The sequence below is a fragment of the Ctenopharyngodon idella genome, chromosome 20 (genome assembly GCF_019924925.1).
Source record: "Ctenopharyngodon idella isolate HZGC_01 chromosome 20, HZGC01, whole genome shotgun sequence".
In the NCBI taxonomy this organism is placed as follows: Eukaryota; Metazoa; Chordata; class Actinopteri; order Cypriniformes; family Xenocyprididae; genus Ctenopharyngodon; species Ctenopharyngodon idella.
The window spans coordinates 16,155,377-16,176,177 of record NC_067239.1 but is presented as its reverse complement, the minus strand read 5'-3'; the positions used below and the strand labels follow the sequence as shown (position 1 = coordinate 16,176,177).

The 20,801-nt window shown below is 36.5% G+C and overlaps 1 protein-coding gene across 4 annotated transcripts in view; it reads right to left on the bottom strand.

The window, feature by feature from the left end:
* Positions 1 to 1,255: 1,255 nt before the first annotated feature.
* Positions 1,256 to 20,801, bottom strand: part of palld (palladin, cytoskeletal associated protein) — a 100,764-nt gene continuing 81,218 nt past the window's right edge. For 2 of the 4 annotated variants that reach the window (XM_051873975.1, XM_051873977.1), the window contains 11 exons: positions 20,500 to 20,638; positions 18,270 to 18,371; positions 17,738 to 17,776; positions 13,891 to 14,109; positions 11,834 to 11,983; positions 10,111 to 10,199; positions 8,753 to 8,885; positions 6,924 to 7,131; positions 6,366 to 6,531; positions 4,721 to 4,854; positions 1,256 to 2,991 (listed from right to left, as the gene is read on the bottom strand). In XM_051873975.1, the coding sequence (XP_051729935.1) occupies positions 2,831 to 2,991; positions 4,721 to 4,854; positions 6,366 to 6,531; positions 6,924 to 7,131; positions 8,753 to 8,885; positions 10,111 to 10,199; positions 11,834 to 11,983; positions 13,891 to 14,109; positions 17,738 to 17,776; positions 18,270 to 18,371; positions 20,500 to 20,638 (1,540 nt within the window). In that variant the 3' untranslated portion in view covers positions 1,256 to 2,830. The remainder of the gene's footprint in view (positions 2,992 to 4,720; positions 4,855 to 6,365; positions 6,532 to 6,923; positions 7,132 to 8,752; positions 8,886 to 10,110; positions 10,200 to 11,833; positions 11,984 to 13,890; positions 14,110 to 17,737; positions 17,777 to 18,269; positions 18,372 to 20,499; positions 20,639 to 20,801) is intronic. The other 2 variants (XM_051873976.1, XM_051873978.1) reach the window with 1 other exon arrangement.

Sequence of the window (20,801 nt, the reverse complement as noted above, 5' to 3'; positions counted from 1 at the left end):
GTCTCTGTCTTCAATTATAATAAAAAAAAATTAAGGATAAAAATATATATATATCTGCTAATGCTGTAAAATATATAGGGAGCCCTGCTTGCACATTGCTATAATATTAAAGGTTAACAACAGCCAAAACTATTAGCCTAAATTCAGTTGCTATTTATTTTTAGATATAATAATCAACACTCAAATAACAAATTGTATGCACATAAGGCAGTTTTTGCATTAACTTCTAAATCTAATTATAAACTTATATTTTTACTCCAATTCGTTGTTGAAATGTAATAATTTACACATTAGCTGTCATTTTCATATTTAAACATACATTAAATAATCAAGACATCACTAACAAGTAAAATTTAATGAAAATGAATATATAGGCTAATATAGTGCATATATTTAGCTAAAGAGTTCATTTCTCTGGTGAACTAACAAGCTGTGGAGGTAAATGCTACTTGACACAGTGTTTACAAGCTGTTATTGACGTCTTTCCACGGTTGAAACACTGATTGAACGATTACACAAGATATTATACGTTTCAATAAGTTGTACTGTATCTTTCAACATACCTTCAGATGTTCATTCATGTTTATTCCGTAACTAGTATTAAAGAGGAAGAATGATCGCGTTCACTTGCGCTCCAGCTTAAAATTTGTCACATCACAGCATTTTTCGTTTGAATTTCGCTATAAAATAGACAGAATTTGAAAGATGACACTTTGTTTCTTATCGAAAGTAACAAAATGTAGTTCCAATAGGCCAGGGCTGGGCGGGCGCGTTCGGCACGCCATGAGAGTATCACGGTTTTTTTGAATATCATTACACCCCTATATTGTTAATCATCTCCCCATGACCCCATTGCTCCGTGGAAATCTGAGTCACACAAAACATTGTGTAAGAGTAGTTTTGGCACATCTGGATTAGATTAATGTTATTTTTAGCTCACTGGAGTTTTTGGGTTATGGTTGCATGTTCCATTCTTGGGATGACAGAGGTCACAGGTCAACGTGTGGAGGATATGACTAGCTTTGTGATGTCATAGTTATTTTCAGCATCCAAATAAGCTATGCTAACATTACACTTACAGATGAGCCAAACCCCTTTACGCCCCTCTAAACAATTAGGTTTATAAAAAAAAAAAATTAAAATGTAAAATCTGGCCTTCTCACCACATCAAAGTACAGATCACCAAAAAGCTCATTCAACTTTATTGAGAGATGTTTTTGCCAAGAGCAATTGGACTCAACCCAGACAGACTCAATACTTTAAGAGACATTTATTTATTGTACTATTCATAAACCAGAAGAGAATAAGGAGAACAGTCCGTATACAGGCACAGATTGGCTTGGAAAACAGAAAATACTGCAGAATAAGAGCCTCCTAAAATCTGACTAATTTGAAGAATAAACAGCTGTGTAAGAAAGAACATATGCAATCACAGGCTTACATGTATACATTATGCTATATTGTTTGTATATATGTTGCAAGTGTGTGTGTGTGTGTGTGTGTGTGAGAGATGATGGCTAAACTTGAACTCCCAACTGAGTATTTGATACTCAACAGATGAGAGCAAATGTTGAGAGAACACCAATATCATTACAAATGTGTGCTAAGACACGATAGAATGCCTTTTTTCTTGAAAAAGCCAATAAATGAACAAATCTGTGCTGCCAAAATCACATTTCGTGTAAGGTTTCTGTAATTCCAAACCTGAAAACTGAAGCCTACCTGTCAAAGAATTACCATCTGCTCATTCCATGCACCACCATCATCATTAAAATGTATACTCATGTAAATCCACAATCAATCCCGTCCCTCACAAACATCCACCAATTCTGCTTCCTATATTTCCGTCATAAGCATTGCTCCTCACTCTCGCTTCCACAGAAACACAACAAACATCTGTCCAAATCTGTCAGTCAGCCAAAACTTGCAAAAATCTCACCACTCATGTTAATGACGTATCAGTCTCCGCTTTTACTCTCTCCTAAAAAACTAACAAAAAGACGGGGTGGGAAAAGGTCATTAAGGCCCGGCCTTGTGAGACATCTCTGGATTGTAGATCCAGACGCAGCTTCTATCTACGGCAGTGTGCATCCGATCAATGTGTGGGATCTCAAGGACCCTGAAGCTCCAGGGACGAAGGGGTCCATGGAGTTTCAAGTGTGCCCGCATCTTTCCAAAGCCCTGTTCCCTACTTCCAGAGAACCACCCAAAAAAGTCCTATTTCCTGTGCTGGAGAAGAAAACATTTCCTCCAGCGTTTCATAAATATATCTAATCTAAAGTATTATAACTAAATACATAAAAAGTGTTACATGTTGGCACTGTAGTAACATGCACAGCTAGATGCTAGTTATTTGAATAAATGTTTTTTTTTTTATTTATATTTTTTTAAAGTTAATTTAAAATTAAATATTTCTTAGGCACTTGTGAAAATCTAGAGATGAAAAACAAGGTGATCATCGGTATACTACCTCCTTCCTCAAAGCCGTGCTGGTGTGTGTATGTATATGTTAAGTGCGCCAGCGAACCATTAAGTCTGTTATGACCTCACTTAAGCACCCACATCACTTCCCCTCAGGAAACAACTGAAATAAAAGCATAGTGAATGGTGTAGTCCTCCTCGGGCAGAGAAGTGATAATACCAAGAATCAAAATCTCTGAGGAAATGCTGAGCAGCTTCCTCCCTTGCCATTCAAAGTCATTCCATCACTTTTTCATAGAGAAAGAGGATCTTGAAGAGCAAGAGGATGTTGTTGGGAAATGGGTGGGGATTATGGAGTATGCTGGATCAAGGGATCAGGGTTCGAAGGTCAGATCCTCCATGCTAGTCTCTACAGGTCGTCACTCTCCACTAGAGCACCGGGAGGAAGAGGATTGGAGTCTGGGAAGAACGCTGCCTTCACATCCAGACCCCGTTCTGTCAGAGCGGCGTAACGGCTCGTCGATGGACGCACCTTCTTGGGCTTGGGGGTGTGAGTTTGCTGCCACTGGGCTGAGGGAAGGAAAGGGCGAGGATGAACACAGTTTCTCAGTTAGAAGAAATCACAGGATGTAATATTGATGTCTACATAATGAATGTAGTTCTCCAATTACAAAAACATATGGAGACTTCTTGTATAGGATAGAATGTTACATTGTATAACGGTACAAAAAAGTCAAATATGTAGTTTGATTAGTTAATTTGAGTTCAAATAATGTAGTTATTCATATTCATGTGTGTCCACTGGAGCAAAGCAACCTGGTTGTTATTTTCTTTCTCAATTACAACATATAAAAAGTTTATTTTCTGGAATATTTATTTGGGAAACATGCTGAAACATGCACCTCTGATGCAGTTCGATTGAAATTTGGGCTTTTGATGTTATTTATTAATATTCCTGTTATATATGCAAATCTATAATGCATATAAAACTGTCAATATGTATAATATATTGTTATCATATAGTTTACTGGATGATATTAGAGTGTTGATCAATTTTTTATATTGTACATAATATGATGATACCCATATTCACTTATAGTATTTAAAATGAATAATTTTAGCTTTTAGTGTTTTATTTTTAATATATTAAGACAAAATATTATAGATCATTTATTAAAACATACATTATATATTAGAGATGCACCGATATATCGGCCAATAATCGGTAATAAAAGCAAATTTTCACACTATAGTTTAAAAACAGCTGATAGTCAGGGCCGATATATCCTGTCAATCAAAAGAGGGCAGGAAAATGCATTGCATTTGGGCTTTATGTGAAGAAAATGCTAAGAAACCAGTTTGATATTCAATAGTAATAGTAATTATATGGATTAATAACAAGAAATATTAATTTAATCTTCAGTATTTAGTTAATATGTGTTAATATTAATTTGAGTAATGTGTTTGTTTAAAACTGACACCAGTTACTCTGAAACAAGTTGATAAAATGTAGAGAATAAAGTGTTTATTTGCATTTCTTTCAAAATATAATTACAAATATATTTATTAATTATAATAAAATTATCAATTTAAAGAAGGTATAAAAAGGCAGAACCCCCAAACTATCGGTATCGGCAGATATCACTGAATAATCGGCTATCGGTAGAGAAATTTAGTATCGGTGCATCTCTATTATATATTATTTATTGATTATCGGCTATAAAATAAAAATAATTATTGACTTATTGGTTTTAATATTGGCAATTTGATTTAATACTAATATTGGGGTATCAGAGCTGGTACTGTATCAAAGCCAAAAATGTGAGTGTTGAGCCAAATCTAGTTCCAATTCATTCCAGACTGGATACATTTTAAGTTTTAATCATGGTGTGATAACATTCAAGTGACAAGTTTATAACATTCAGTGTTAAATCACACCCCTCCTGTGATTATGAACACTTTCATAAGACTCCAGTACACAGGCTGCCAGCCCATTGTTGCTTTAACCTTAGGTAATGCATCTGTATTGTTAAACCTGTTGTTGATGGCAAACACACAGCACTGGCTGATGGGACTGCTATGGGAACAGCACTAGGCGGAGGAAGGGAGTGTGCTTTTATTGGACAGATTAAATACGATTTCTTCCTCAGTCTGAAGCAACTTATGCAAGCACATCGATTAGATAAACCACTTAAAACTACTTAGTCTGTATTTAGTGTATTTTGGTCCTTCACCAATCATAACTCAGCATTGTTACATGCATTCATAAGATCCGTTTCCACAGTGCGTTTACACTAACCATGTACATCGAGACGTGCTGTACTGGAGATGATGCCAGCTTCATTCTTAGCTGAAACCGTGTACCAGCCTGCGTCTTCTTTCAGAGCCGGTTGGATGATCATACAGAGGTAACCAAAGTTGTCCTGGTGCATGCTGGGAAATGGAATTGAAAAATCAGAATGAGCAAGCAGCAACATTGTTTGCTTTCGAACAAAGGATTATAATGAGATCAATTCAAGCCTGTTTATTCATGTTGCATGAGCATATTAATTTGAATCCTCATGAGTAAACCGCATCCAGAAACAATGTGACTGGAGACTTTACAGCTTGTGACTAACTGTTCTCGTCCCTCTGAGGTGGTGTAGACGGTAGCGTCTGTGGTGGGGTTACAGTGTGTATGTTTCTTTTACAAGGCCTTTTTCCTCTGTGCGTGTGCGTGTGTGTGTGTGTGTGTGCGTGTAGATATAGCAGCTTTAAAAAACAGCTTCCCAACTGCTACTATACAGACTCATGGTGCACAGTGAGTAGAAAGTTGATTTAAAGGGTTAGTTCACCCAAAAATGAAAATTCTGTAATTTATTACTCACCCTCATGTCGTTCCAAACCTGTAAGACCTTCGTTCATCTTCAGAACACAAATTAAAAATCGGATCATAAAATCCGATGGCTCAGTGAGGCCTCCATTGTCAGTAAGACAATTAACTCTTTCAGTGGCCAGAAAGCTACTTAAACATATTTAAAACAGTTCATGTGACTACAGTGGTTCAACCTTAATGTTATGAAGCAACGAGAATACTTTTTGTGCGCCAAAAAAACAAAATAACGACTTTATTCTATAATATCTAGTGAAACACCGCTTCATGAAGCTTGGAAGCTTTATGAATCTTGGTTCGGAGCGCGTATCAAACTGCCAAAGTCAAGCCCCCAGTGGTGAACCATTGAAATTTCACAACACTTATGACGTAACGAAGCCTCATTTACTGAAATCACGTGACTTTGGCGCTCCGAACCACTGATTCAAAACAAAAGATTCGAAGCTTCATGAAGCAGTGTTTTGAAATCACCCATCACTAGATATTGTTGAATAAAGTCGTTATTTTGTTTTTTGGTGCACAAAAAGTATTCTCGTCGCTTCATAACATTAAGGTTGAACCACTGTAGTCACATGAACTGTTTTAAATACGTCTTTAGTAGCTTACTGGGCATTGAAAGTGTTAATTGTCTTTCTGGCAATGCAGGCCTCACTGAGCCATCGGATTTCATCAAAAATATGTTAATTTGTGTTCTAAAGATAAACGAAGGTGTGGAACGACATGAGGGTGTGTAATTAATGACAGAATTTTCATTTTTGGGTGAACTAACCCTTTAAAATTTATCTGTGAGGTCAACAGTATTCAACAGGCAAACTCATTACTTATTAAAATAAGGAGAACTTTATTGATGATTAATGATTTAAACATCATTTTAATCTCCTGAAAGCGATCTATACTTTGTGGTCCGGTTTATGCAGTATAACACAAAATTGATCAATGAAATTACTTGGGGTTTTAAAATATGATCTCATTTATATTATATTATATTACTTATATTATTTATGTTTGGAGATTCTGTAGTTTGATCGGTGGAATGGCAGCAGGAGGGCTGTGATTGGCCAAGATCTCATACCTAATCCTGTCTGTGTTGTGAGTGAAGGACTCGTTCTCTTTCTTCCAGAAGATCTGTGGGAATGGGACTCCAGACACACGGCACTCTAGACGCACAGGGTGACCCTCAGCGACACTTGTGTTCTGGAGTTTCTCAATGAAACACGGGGCTTTATGCATCTCTTTGGCTAAAAAAGAAAGAAAAGTAATAAGAAAAAAAAATTATGCATGTGACATATTCATGAAAAAATGTTATATAAAATGAAAAAAATATATATATATATTTTCTATAAAAATATAATATTTATACATATTAAAATTATATGCATTATACATTTTTAACTGCATTTTATACACATTTTGTAGTAGGATTTTAAAGGAATTAACACTTCTATTCAGCAAGGATGCATTACATTGACCAAAAGTGACAGATATTTATAATGTTTCAAAAGTCTCTGTTCGCCCCACATAGCATATCTTATTTTCTCTATAATCTTGTTATTTTTATTTATATTATCATTTTATCACAAATTACAATACTTCTTAGTATAGTGTCTATTATCCCCAGTTGGTTGTGTACCTGCAACAATAAGCTCTAGGTTGAATGAGTTCTGTCCAGCCCTGTTGCTGGCGATGCATGTGTAAACTCCTGCATCTCTGCTAGTGACAGGCTCGATGACCAATGAGTGAACTCCGTTCTCCCTCACCAGCATCTTGTGGGAGGAGTCTGGACGGATGGTCTGACCATTCAGCTGCCAGATGAGGTCAGGCGTTGGCAGACCACTTACCTATGTTTTGAAAAAAACAAGTCAAATCAAATGTTTTCAGTATAATTAATTCTCTCCCACATTATCTTTGCTATAAGTGCAATTGCCCTTTTAAAGCATTTTCAAACAAATTCCTGTGCGCCTGGTCGGTGGCGTCTGTATGTGTGTGGTTCTCATGGGAAATGGGTTTCTGCACAATGCCTGGGATCCGTTTTCAACAACTCTCAAATTCCTGAGTAACACAACACCTGCCTCACCTGAAAGTGTGCCAGCATCAGACCACCAGTGAATGTGCCTGCTGTGTTTATGTTTACACGCATGAAACCGAGAGATGGACTGAGATGCTTGTTTATCCATCTGCGTTTATTGTGATGTTCCTGAGAACGCTTATGACATTTGCGAACACACTGCTCAAGTGCCGTTCCCCTGAGTGTGCATATTCCCTGCGTGATGCTAACACTGTCCATCATGCATATCACTACAGCTGACTTGAGTGTTTTCATGACTTTTATTGAAAGAACAGGCTGTATAAGTGAAAAAGCAGAAAACGAAAACTGGGGGGGGAAAAAGCACTTTGATTTTAGACCGACTGAACTGCATCTAGGGACATTTGTGGCCTGGAACGTTTAGAAAGCCTCAAAGCCAAAGTAAAAAAAAAAAAAAAAAAAAAAAAAAAAAAAAGAATCAGCTCTATAAATACCATTGACATTAAGGGCTCTGTGCATGAGTGCATTACTGATCAGGGTCTTTTTATAGCGTGTGAATCCCTCTATGGCACAGTGAGCCTTTATTCTGACATATGCAGTTCGCAGCCAGACACGGACAGCGGTACAGAAAAAATGTAATACTACAGTTAGACGACAACAAGAGAGAAAGAAATAGACCAGATAAGAAGTAGAGGTACTGTAGAATGAATCCAAACTGGGGAGGAAAAAAGTGAGAGCAGCCTGAAACAATTTAAATTTTCAATTTGTGTTCTTTTAACAAATGGTCACTGAAAGGATGCAATATGCCTTAATAAAATGTCAAACTGAGCAGCTAAATATTATATGAATGGTTTATTTTTTAATTCATTTTGTATGAGGTTTGAAGTTCTTTTTAGAAAGAAGTTGGTATGGTCCACTTTAGACATTCTACTAACTATTAACTAATTAATAAGCCCCTTAATAATTCTTAATATCTGCTAACGCTTTATTTTGATGCTCCCCCAAATATGTCATGAGAAAGGCGGCAAATGAAGAGAAACAAAGAAATGTGGGACAAACAAAACAGAGCAGAGACAGAGGGAGGGAAGGAAGGATAGAGAGGACAGTCTTTAGAGACAGCGGTAAGCCAATGGAAACACATCTGAGAGAAAGAAGAAAACTCAATAACAGGAGAAAGACAGAGAAAACGGAGGATAATTCCAGCTTTTCACTCGAGGTTATTCATCAATTTAGAAGTGATGAAACATCAACTTTATTTAAGCTTTTTTTCTTTCCTACAGAATGCAGAGGGAGGGAACTTTTCCCAGATATCACACAGAATGTTTCCTCCAGCCTCTGTAATGCCCATGTGTTTATTTATTTGTGAAGTAACCATGTAATAAGCAGCATTATGGTCACTACGGTCATTGATGGTGTTTAAGTGTTTGTGCAGTTACCTTGCAGTCCATGCGGCAGAGTTTACCCTCTTGCACAATAAGGTCACCGGGGGCCTGCAGGAAATGAGGGCGGAAGTGACGTTCCTGAATGTTCTCATTCTCATCACCACTGTCTCTGGACCTTGAGCGTGGTCTGGGAGAAAGAGGAAAAAACAGAGGTTCTATCAGCTGCTGCCTCTTTACTGATTATATTTATCTTTTCACTGTGGATGTTTTATGTGTTTTTAAATAAATATCACAATTACATAATCAATACATGTAAATATGGTAAACTATTTAATAAAAAAAAATTGCATACTAATTAAAAACACTACATCAGATTGGAAAACAGGGTGGTATATTAATGTTTTTGGTAATTATTAATTTATCAAACAGACTGCCAAAATGACTTCACACTGCTGTAGGATTTTAAAGGGTTAGTTCACTCAAAAATGAAATTTCTGTCATTAATTACTCACCCTTATGTCGTTCTAAACCCGTAAGACTAACAGGGTAGAGATGAAATTGTTGAATAAAGTCATTATTTTTGTTTTTGCGCACAAAAAGTATTCTTGACGCTACATAACATTAAGGTTGAACCACTGTAGTTACGTTGACTATTATAACCATGTCTTTACTACCTTTCTGGACCTTGAATGTGGTAAATTTTGTTGCTTTCTATGGAAATAAAAAAAACCTCTTGGATTTCATCACAATTATCTTAATTTGTGTTCTGAAGATGAACGAAGGTCTTACGGGTGTGGAACGACATGAGGGTGAGTAATTAATGACAGAAGTTTCATTTTTGGTTGAACTAACCCTTTAATACAGTAGAGAAGGTCAAGGTAAGAATGGCTAAAATTACCATTTTAAGAAGAAAGGGGGGAAATACAGTTTATATAACATACCTAAAAGGCGTCTTATCAAAAACACATGGAAACAAAGAGAATTAAACATGAGAATAAATTAAAGTAACAGGAAACCAAAGTGCACTATATTTGTGGAAAGAAAAACAAAAGAGAGCAGCTCTGATTACTTGATGTAAAGTGAATCATATCTGCTTTTATTACTGAATGATAGGTTGGCGCACCGCACTGCCTTCAGAGACTATTGACTGTCAATCAAATATATAAAGGCCTCAAAGGCCCGAATGGCAAGATATATTATATCTAATCTAGAGGAAACCCCACCCTTTGAAAAGAATTCACATATTCTATTCTGCACAAAAGACTTTGTCCTTGCATCATTGTCCAAAATGCACAGGTGTCCTTTACATGGGGCACACCCTCTATTAGTGCTTTTCCCATAAAGCAAACCTGATTCTGGACCTGCTGTAATCCACTGGCTGTGTATGTTTAGAAATAGCATTACTTGTATACCTGCGGATGTGTCCAGGTGTGGAGCGCTGACTTCTCCCCCTTTGGTTCACAGCCTGAACCATCATCCTTCCAGTACAGCTCACTCTCCCCTAAGAGAGAAAGACAGAAGATATAGTGAGACAAGTAAAGAAGCCCATAGTACCTGTTGAGCTTTTCTTATGATCAATGCTAGAATGTTGGAAAGCTTGTGTGTCTCTCTCTGTGTCTCTGTGCTTGAGTGAGTGTGAATGAGTGAGTGTGTGTCCCCACAAAGATGGCAATATCTGAAATCCTCGTGGGGACATTTTTTGGTCTCCATGAGAAAAAACCGCTTATAAATCATACTAAGTGATGTTTTTTAAAAATGTAAAAATTCTGAAAGTTTTCTGTGATGGGTAGGTTTAGGGGTACACTAAAAATGCTGGGTTAAAACAACCCAAGTTGGGTTGAAAATGGACAAACCCAGCAACTGGGTTGGTTTAACCCAGCGATTCTGTTAAATGTTTGACCAACCTGCTGGGTAGTTTTATTTAACTTAACTATTGTTTAAAAATTACTGTATTGCTTGCTTAAAATGCAAGCAATACCCAAAGTATGCTGGAAATTAACATTTATTAATAAATGTTCATTTATTAAACTTAAGTTTAATGAATAATAATTAAACAATCATTTATTAAATTGCTTATTAATAAATGTTCACCTTTTGATTATTATTGATGCCTCTAGTAATTGTGGCTGACATATAGTAATTTTAAACAATAGTTGAGTTAAATAAAACTGCCCAGCACGTTGGGCAAACATTTAACCCAACCGCTGGGTTAAAATAACCCAATCATTGAGTATATAGTTTGTACAGTGTATAAAAAAAAAAAATCATTATGTCTATGGATTGTCCCCATAAAACATGAAAACCCTGTCTGTGTCAGAGAGAGAGAGAGAGAGACAGAGAGAGAGAGAGACAGAGACAGAGAGAGACAGAGAGAGACAGAGAGAGAGAGACAGAGAGAGACAGAGAGAGAGAGACAGAGAGAGAGACAGAGAGAGAGACAGAGAGACAGAGAGAGAGAGAGAGAGAGAGAGAGAGAGAGAGAGAGAGAGAGAGAGAGAGAGAGAGAGAGAGAGAGAGAGAGAGAGAGAGAGAGAGAGAGAGAGAGATCGAGATCTTGACCCTTCCAAAGGCTGTACTAAATTTCTTGCTTTGGGTCAGTCACTTCCCCCTGACTACCGATGTTTATCCGTCTCCACCAAAACAGTGGTCAAGCTGACTAGCCACTTGAGTGAGGGGGTGGGTATGTGTTTGTTTGTGTGTGTGTGTGTATGTGAGAGAGCTATCAAATGAGATCAAACTCAGATAAAATGTATCATATTTTCCATAGCAAAACTAACATTGACAAATTAAGTTAATTTTTACTGTAAGTAAAAAAACTATTGCAAAAATATTGCCTTTTGCAACTTTGCCGGATGATTAGTCTTCAGTTTTCTGAGAAATGCATGCTCTTGTATTGCATGTGTAAAACCACAGACAATTCATCAGTTTGAATCAGTTCCAAATGTTTGAAAACCAAAAACAAAACCAACAAAAAGTGTAATATAGAATTAACAGTAAGTTAAATTTGCACACTGAGCATACTTTTAAAATTAATCTTTTCAACAAATCAATCTTAGTCAAAATCAATCTTTCCAACAATGTTTAACTATGCCAGTATAATCATGTCTTGTGTATTATATTAAGTGAATATCTCACCGCTGGGTTGCCTGCCATGATGGTGTAGTTCCCATCATCATCTAGTGAGGCAGCAGCTGTGTGCAGGGAGCATGTGCCGTCCGGATCACGGCTGATACGGTAGTGTTCGCTGCGCTTTGAAATCTGCTTTCCGTCCTTAAACCAGTACACCTACAAACACACACAGATATAAACATGATTATGCAACACTCCAAAGCTTGTACTGTTGTCCCTTTCTTTTTCTCTTCATCATCGCTCTTGTTACTAAGTCTGCTGTCATCACAAAGTCATTACAGTGGTCTCATGGTAGTCAGAAAGACACACAATGAACGCGACACAGCCATATATGGCAGGAATCTCAGAAGTGAAGTAGAGCAGAGATTCTGTTGAAACCAGCCTAGTCACAGATGATAAACTCCACCACCAATCCCAGTTTTCCAGTCTCTTCTCTTCTACAAACCCTTAAATGATTAGTTCAGTTCAGAATTAAAATTTCCTGATAATTTACTCACCCCCCATGTCATCCAAGATGTTTATGTCTTTCTTTTAGTCGAAAAGAAATTAAGATTTCTGAGGAAAACATTCCAGGATTTCTCTCCATATAGTGGAGTTCAATGGTTACCAACGGGTTGAAGGTCCAAATTGAATTTAAATGCAGCTTCAAAGGGCTCTACGCAATCCCAGCCGAGGAATAAGGGTCTTATCTAGCTAAACTATCTGTCACTTTCTAAAAAAAATAAAAATTTATGAACTTTAACCACAAATGCTCATCTTGCACTGCGATGCGATGCGTCACGCATTACGTAATCACGTCGGAAAGGTCACGTGTGACGTAGGCAGAAGTACCGATCCAGTGTCTACAAAGCGAAAAAAAAAAAAAAGTAAAACAATGATGTCGGATGATTTTGAAGTTGGAAGAGAAATAAGATGGTTTTTCGCCCTACCGCGGTACTTCCGCCTACGTCACCCGTGACCTTTCCAACGTGATTACGTAATGCGTGGCGCATCGCAGAGCAGTGCAAGATGAGCATTTGTGGTTAAAAAGTATATATATTTTTATTTTTTTCAGAAAATGACATTGTTTCGCTAGATAAGACACTTATTCCTTGTCTGGGTTCGTGTAGAGCCCTTTGAAGCTGCACTGAAACAATTTGGACCTTCAACCCGTTGTACCCCACTAAAGCCCACTATATGGAGAAAAACCCTGTAATGTTTTTCCTAAAAAACCATAATTTCTTTTCGACTGAAGAAAGAAAGATAAACATCTTGGATGACATGGGGGTGAGTAAATTATCAGGAAACCTCTACTGAATCTAAAGAAAAATATACATGATAAAGCTATAGACTGTAATAGAAAGACTATATTATGTGTTATATTATGAAAAAATAACCATTAAGTAACTGGTGTGTAATAAAGACATTGTGGTTTTGTTTTTTTCGGTAAGATTCTTTTAAATGTTTTTGAAACAAGTCTCTAATGCTCACCATGGCTGCATTTATACAATCAAAAATACAGTACAAACAGTAATATTGTGAAATATCATTCCAATTTAAAATAACTGTTTTCTATTTTAAAATGTAATTTATTCCTGAGATGACAAAGCCGATCTTTCAGCATCACTACTCCTGTCACATGATCCTTCAGAAATCTAATATGCTGATTTGCAGCTCAAGAAACATTTATTATTGAGCTGCACATCTGTATTCAACATTGATAATATTTTTGTGGAAACCATGATACTTTAAGGATTTATTGATAGATATAAAGTTCAAAAGCATAGCATTATAGAAATCTTTGTAACATTATAGATGTCTTTACTGTCACTTTTGATCCATTTGTTGTGTCCTTGTTGAATTTAAAAAAAAAAGTACTGACTGCAAAAACTTAAACTGTATACTTTTTTCCACATGGTATATCAGAAGTTGAATTAAAAATATGCTAAAATATTGGGGATAACTTGATTATAACCTATAATGTAATAAGCTTTAAGACTTAACTAGCTGCTGAGAAAGTCACTTTCATAAGAATCTGCTTATAAGCAACATGAAATGTAAATATGCATGTGATGACCTCTCACCTTTGGCTTTGGATCTCCAATGACCTTGCAGCTGAAGGTCACAGGCATGCCCTCAAAGACCTTGTAATGCTTGAGCTTCTGATCGAAGAACGGTGCAACCTCTCCGGGTGCATCTTCATCATGCTGAACATCATCGTCAGATTCCTCGACAGGCGAGCGCTCCAGACGGAACTCAATCTCGCTGATCAAGCGCTGCTCGAAGCTGGACACTTTATACTCCTGTCACACAAACAAACACAAAGACTTTAATTTATGATCTTCTCCTCAAGTTACCAACTCATTCAATCACTCATTTTATTCATTCAAGCACACATCCTCTCATCACTGTGCCCTATAATCTATTCAGTCTTGTATCCAACTCTTATTTCATTCTTTTTGCTCTTTCATCTGGTCTGTTTCTTGTCTTCTGTTTCTTTTTATTCCACTCTGCAGCCAGAAGGAACATCTGGAGAAAAGTGTGTGCTGATGACACATCACAACAATAATTGCAGGTTTAAGACACAGCTGCAGAAAACACACACACCATCATAACTACATATGTAGACAACGAACGCACCCTCTCCATCTAGTTCTCTTGCACGTCCAGCCACATCCTCCTAAAAGCACACACACACACACACACACACACACACACACACACACACACGCACATTTCCTATGCAAACACACAGACAACCGCTATTTGCCCAAGGACGTGTGTTGAGCTCCAAGCACACTTTAAATTTATGGCACAACATTAACAGCATATCCACTTCCCACAGTTCAGAGGAAGAGAAGCATGTGCATTTTAGTGTCTCCACTCGAGGGTAGGAAATGTGCGAAGCAGACGCATGCGGTCTCCAGTGCCTGATCAGTTAGCAATAACATGATGACACATGATGATGTTAGACACCCAGCACAGATTTTTCACATTTTTAAATTCCTTTTCAAGATCTTAAACAAATCATGGATTATTCAAAATTGCTACACAGCTCACTGGAACATATGATGATGATTGACCAGTTCGATGACCATATGCTTTTGTATAATGATCGCCATCGCTAAACTGCATAATTGACTGCTGTAAAAAGCAAATAACTGTATTAATTATTTTGATATTCAATAGCCCACTTTAGACATTCTACTAACTATATGTAACTTTGCAACTACATGTCAACTTATCCTACTAACCCTAACTTAACAGTCTACTAATACTCTAATAAGAGTTAGTTGACATGTAGTTGCCAATTAATTAAAGTTAGTAGACATACAGTTGCAAAGTTACTTATATTTAGTGGATAAAATAATTTCAACTCACATTCTATTTCATGTCCATTTAACCTTAGTATCAGTGTATTAAATGGGAAAATGTATTATACTTGGAGTTTAAAGAAATTAATGCTTTTTTCAGCAAGGTCATATTAAATTTAACAAAAGTGACAGTAAAGACATTTATAATGCTATAAAAGATTTATATTTCAAATAATTGCTGATCTTTTGAACTTTCTATTTATCAAAGATTGCTGGAAAAAAAATAAATAAATAAATCATGTCTCCACAAATATATTAAGTAGCTCAACTGTTTTCAACATTGATAATAATAAGAAAGCAGAAAATCAGCATATCAGAATGATTTCTGAAGGATCTTATTACACTGACGTTAAAAATTCAGCTTCGCATCACAGGAATAAATTCAATTTGAAAATAAATTTAAACAGAAAACAGTTATTTTAAATTCTAATTTTTTTGATGGAAATGTTTTATGTAATGGCCTCAGAAGTGCATAATGATGCTAAGGTCAAAGACCATGTACTATATATCTATATACATCACATGCTAGACTTACCAAAAAAGTGCTTAATCATCACGAACCAATCATCAGATCAGTATAACCAAAGAAGACTTGAGTGACATAATTTTTTTCTTAGCTGTAAGATATAAATGTACATATATCTTTGTAGAATGCAGAATTACCTCAAGATACTGTAGTATATTCTTTTATTATATTATATATTGACAACTGGAAGTTGTTTGAATTGTCCGTGATGAAGTCAGATTAGTAGGTTGCATTCATATTGTGAATTTCCACAACATATTTCACAGCCTTGGTGAGCATAAGAGACTTCTTTCTCCCAAAAAAATTACACAGTGTTTGAATTACAGGGGTGCTTTAAAGGGGACCTATTATGCAAAATTCAGTTTTATGAGGTGTTTGAACACAGATGTGTGTCCACAGTGTGTGTAAACAACCAGCCTATAATGGTAAAAATTCACCCACTCCTTTTTTATAATCCCCATAAATCATAAACAGTCTCTCCAAACAAGCAGTTCTGAAGCAGTTCTTCTCCCCTCAGTGAGCTGTACACAGTCCGCCCTGTTTATCTCCTCGCCAGAGCATTTAACAGAAGCCTTCAAGTAAGAAATGTATTCTTATCAAAGCGTTTAACAGTTGGTTGTGTCTGTGAACTTTGTGCGTTTTTAACATAACCTTGCAAAAAGACATGTAAGAGAAATCAGTTAAATACTCACAGGACACACCGTCTGACAGCCAACTTTCTGTGCGCATGCTTCAAAAGTGTGTGGTCAGTAAACCACATATCAGAAGTTTAAACTGTTATGGCTTTAAAAAGCATGCAAATAATTAACTTTCATGATGATGAATAATTGCAATGGCACATGAGCGTGGCAGAGATAGAGATGATGATCAAAACAAAACAGATGTTTTGTACATTTTTGGCAGAGTATCTGAGATGTACAGGCTCCGCCCTCTTCTAAAAAGTGGGGTGGGGAGCAGCAGCTCATTTGCATTTAAAGACACATGCATGAAAACAGCATGTTTTTCCTTCCACTCAAAAATGGGCATTTACAACATGGTATAATAAATTTTCTGTGAGTTATTATGAACTGAAACTTCACAGACACATTCTGGGGACACCTGAGACTGATATTACATCTTGTAAAAAGAAGGGGCATAATAGGTCCCCTTTCAGGAACACAGACCCCCTAGTCCCACTCAAAGCAACACTTGATATCTCTAAAATCAAGTTCACAGTTCTTTCCATCACTGATATATTCAGTAATGCATTGTATAGTATATTAGGGTTACTTATAGGGAAAACAAATCCTGGTTACCAGTTACCCATTCATTTCTATGGGGAAAATGAGAAGAACCCTTTAATAGATACATACAACTAAAAGTTATGTGGCCTTTAACAATTCAATTAATATAAAAGTTGTGATAAATTAACATTATATTTGTTGTTTCCGACAAAAGAAAGAAAACCAATTATATGACTCCATGAAGTTTAAAATATAGGCTATATCAAAATGTATCTTCATCAGCAAACTGTTTACAACAGCTAAAATACAATGAAGCCTGTGGATAAAATATTTAATTATAGAACAATATGCTGAGGTCATGCAACCTACTTTCTTCCAATTATTGGACCCCCCCAGGAGTTTGGTTTTATTCAAACACTGAATACACTGCTTATTTGATCAGAAAGATTGCAGATTGTAAATCTCCATATTTGATGATTTTCCCAGAGACTACAATAGTCATCACTGTCACATTGCCGTCAAGAACTTGACCGCGATGCTTACTCACGACTCAGATATTCCATAAACAGAGACACATAAGAAAACATAGTGGATAGAGTAAACACACAATCACATACAGTAGTGACTGGCCAAAACATGGGGGTGGCCACACACAGAGGGGTGAGGCAATTAAACAATCAGGGGTGGTCTCATGAGGTGAAGCAAAGGGAAATACAGCAGTGAGACAGACTCAGAGAAAAGCGAAATGTAAGGAGGACAGACAGGCTGCTGCATGATGTTTGTAATAGACAGGATGAGAATAAATAACCTTTTGAGGGACAGAATCTGAGTCAGCAGAGCTGCCTTCCTGTAGAGAGATCAGAAAACAGGCAGGGGGGGTTGAGGATGATGTCACATCCTGTGCAAATACACACCTATTGCGCAAAAGTGCATAGTCATACACATTACTTTCAATGAGTGTTGTTTGAGGTTGTGCTGATAATCCTGTTTTTAGGAACTTACCTGCTCTCACAAACCACCAAAAGGCCTTGCCGACACACTCTCCTTGCCAAAATGACATCACTTTACTACATACCCAGTGCATATGTACAAGCACATGCAAGAGCTTGTAGCCATTAGCTGAATTAAGACGCATTTACAAGCACACAGGCAAACCACAATGCTTTAAATGACATACAACTGCCAAGTGGTACACTCGTAGTCATTAGAAAAAGTGTGCATATGGATATCTATTTTGTTTATAACCCATGTTTAAAAAGCCAGCCAATTATTTACAACTGTTTTGTTTACTGTGACACTGGGGACATTGTGTAAGTGCGTATGTGTGTGTGTGTGTGTACCTGTGTAACTGGCTCCTCCTCCACCTGTTGTGTGTTAAACACTGTAGCGGCATTGTCAGCGCCCAGCAGCCTGCGAGCCATCTTCTCCTCATAGGTTAACCTCTGAAAGCAAGCAGGATTAATCTGTCAGAGCCTGGGTTAGTGTGTGAGAAAACACACACTCACACAAGCAAAAGCATTATGATTATTTGGTCGCCTATACTAGTGAATTCAAGGCTATTAGTCGTGCTGAACACATGGAGGATCTATTGACAGAAATGCAATATAATATACATAACTAGTTTTTCAGTGGTGTATAAAGACCTTACATAATGAACTGTTATGTTTTTATTACTTTAGAATGAGCCATTTCTATCTACATACGTAAGGGTCCCCTTTTTGCACTGGCATGTTTCTACAGTAGCCCTAAATGGACAAACTACTCTACAGAGCGCGTTTGCTTGACTGGCTACTCTCTGCTGTCTCAGACGACATCTTTGTACTGTGTTGGCCACCGTAGCTTCTCTATATTGCAATTCGCAACCTCACTGCTAGATGTCGCTAACATTTACACACTGCACCTTTAAAGCTTCTACAGCGAGTGGCAATTTCATTTGGAGGAGCTGGTGGTGGAAGGTAATTTTCTCCATTTATTATGTGTATTTTGTAAGAATGAAAGATTACAAAATGATTTTTTAACATCACAATTTTTTTTTGGAAGTTGGAATACACTGAAGTGCAAATGAGATTTAAGAGCTATGGTGGATTTAGTCAAATTAATTTACTTTTAATTTAGGGTCTATTCTCTCATCTTTCGACTTGAGTTGTCATTTTTGGAGATCTACAGTGTAAGATTGAAAATATCTAAAGATATTTTAAAATGAACAAAGACATTTGCTTTACTGTTTCAACCCCCTCTCTTTTGCTACAAGGGCCATTTGGAAGGCACAAAGGTGTTGAAGTTGATCAAGGCCTGTAGGCCAAAATGTATATACATCGGGGGTCTACAAATTGTCACACCTTTAGTACAGTGGGGGAAGTTTTAATCTTCTGATTGGTCAGTTTGAATGTCTCACATTTGGGTTTCAGTCACATGGTCAAGGAAGGGATAAAAGAAGATTGTAACTGTTGCTCTGTCTCTTTGATTCTTGGCTTTTCTTGGGCATTCTCTGGCTCTCTCTCTCTTTCTCTCTCTTTCTCTTTCACTCTCTATCTCTATCTCTCAGGTAACTTTTGACATACATGCTGGGTACGATTAATGGTATATGATTTTATCATCTCATACATCTATTTTGTGATTATTTTAAGTGTAACCATAATCAGATATTGTCATTAAACCCTTTCTATTACAAATGATGTGCTAACTAGTTTTGATTTAGTATTAAAATTAATGTGCTCCCTATTGCAATACAATAATGTCACACTGTAGCAACGCTCTCCCACATATTTTTCTATTATAACTGTGCTTATTTCCATCGTTGGTATAAGTTGCAGTGGGTGGTTATAGACAAGAAATGTACAGTTTTCTGCCATCTTGCTGATAATGCTTCTTTAGTCGCTTGGCAACCCTACAGCCTGAACCCCTGTAGTAGGTCCACCCTTACAACAGCATAAAAATAAAGTTGATATAAAATAAAATAAAATATATATATATATTATTAAATGAAAAACAAACTTATACTAAAGTTGAATTAAGCTGAACTAGTAAAATTACTAAAACTGAAAAAAAAAAAAAAAAAAAAAAAAAAAAAAAAGCTAAATTAAATAAAATTTAAAAAAATAAAAATGAATAAAATATGAAATAAATATTTAAAAAACATGACAAAAGCACACAAAATTGCTAAAATGAAAACTGAAAATATAGAAAAAATGAATTCAAAATATTAAATCAATACTATAATAGTATATAAATAATACTAAAATAGAACTGGTACCAATTTACTTTCATTGTATGGAAAAGAGCAGTGTTAAATTCAATTCTTTTGTGTTTTTGTGCCCCACAGATGAAGGTCATATGAGTTTTAGAACATGAGGGTGAGTTAATTATGACATTTTGACATTTTTGGCGTGAACTAACACTTTAAAAAAAAGAAAATTTATTACCAAATACACCCAAACATGACTGCTTGTGTTATTGATTAGACTTTACATTATATTCAATATGGTAATGCTAGTAAGGCTAGTATGGTAGTACTATTAATGATCTACTGTAATTCTTTAGTAATCCAAACATTTCACACATATACAGTACCTGCTGTCCATTGCTGAGTCTCTCCTCTTTGAAACGTAGTTTCCTCTCCAGGTCTTGTATGACAGCATCTTTGGAGCCCTGGATATCCGAATCAGAGATGATGCGTGGTGTACGGGGTGTAGTCTTACGTGGCAAAGCCCTGTTAAAACACAATCAGAAAATACTGAAAAAATACTTTAAAGCAACAGATTACAAACTAAGCAAGGAAGTGTGGCTACAGTGTTATATTAACCTGTCCATAAAACTTTTCCAGATAGCGGCTAGGATTAAAGCACATACACAAAACAAACAGAACAGCAGCT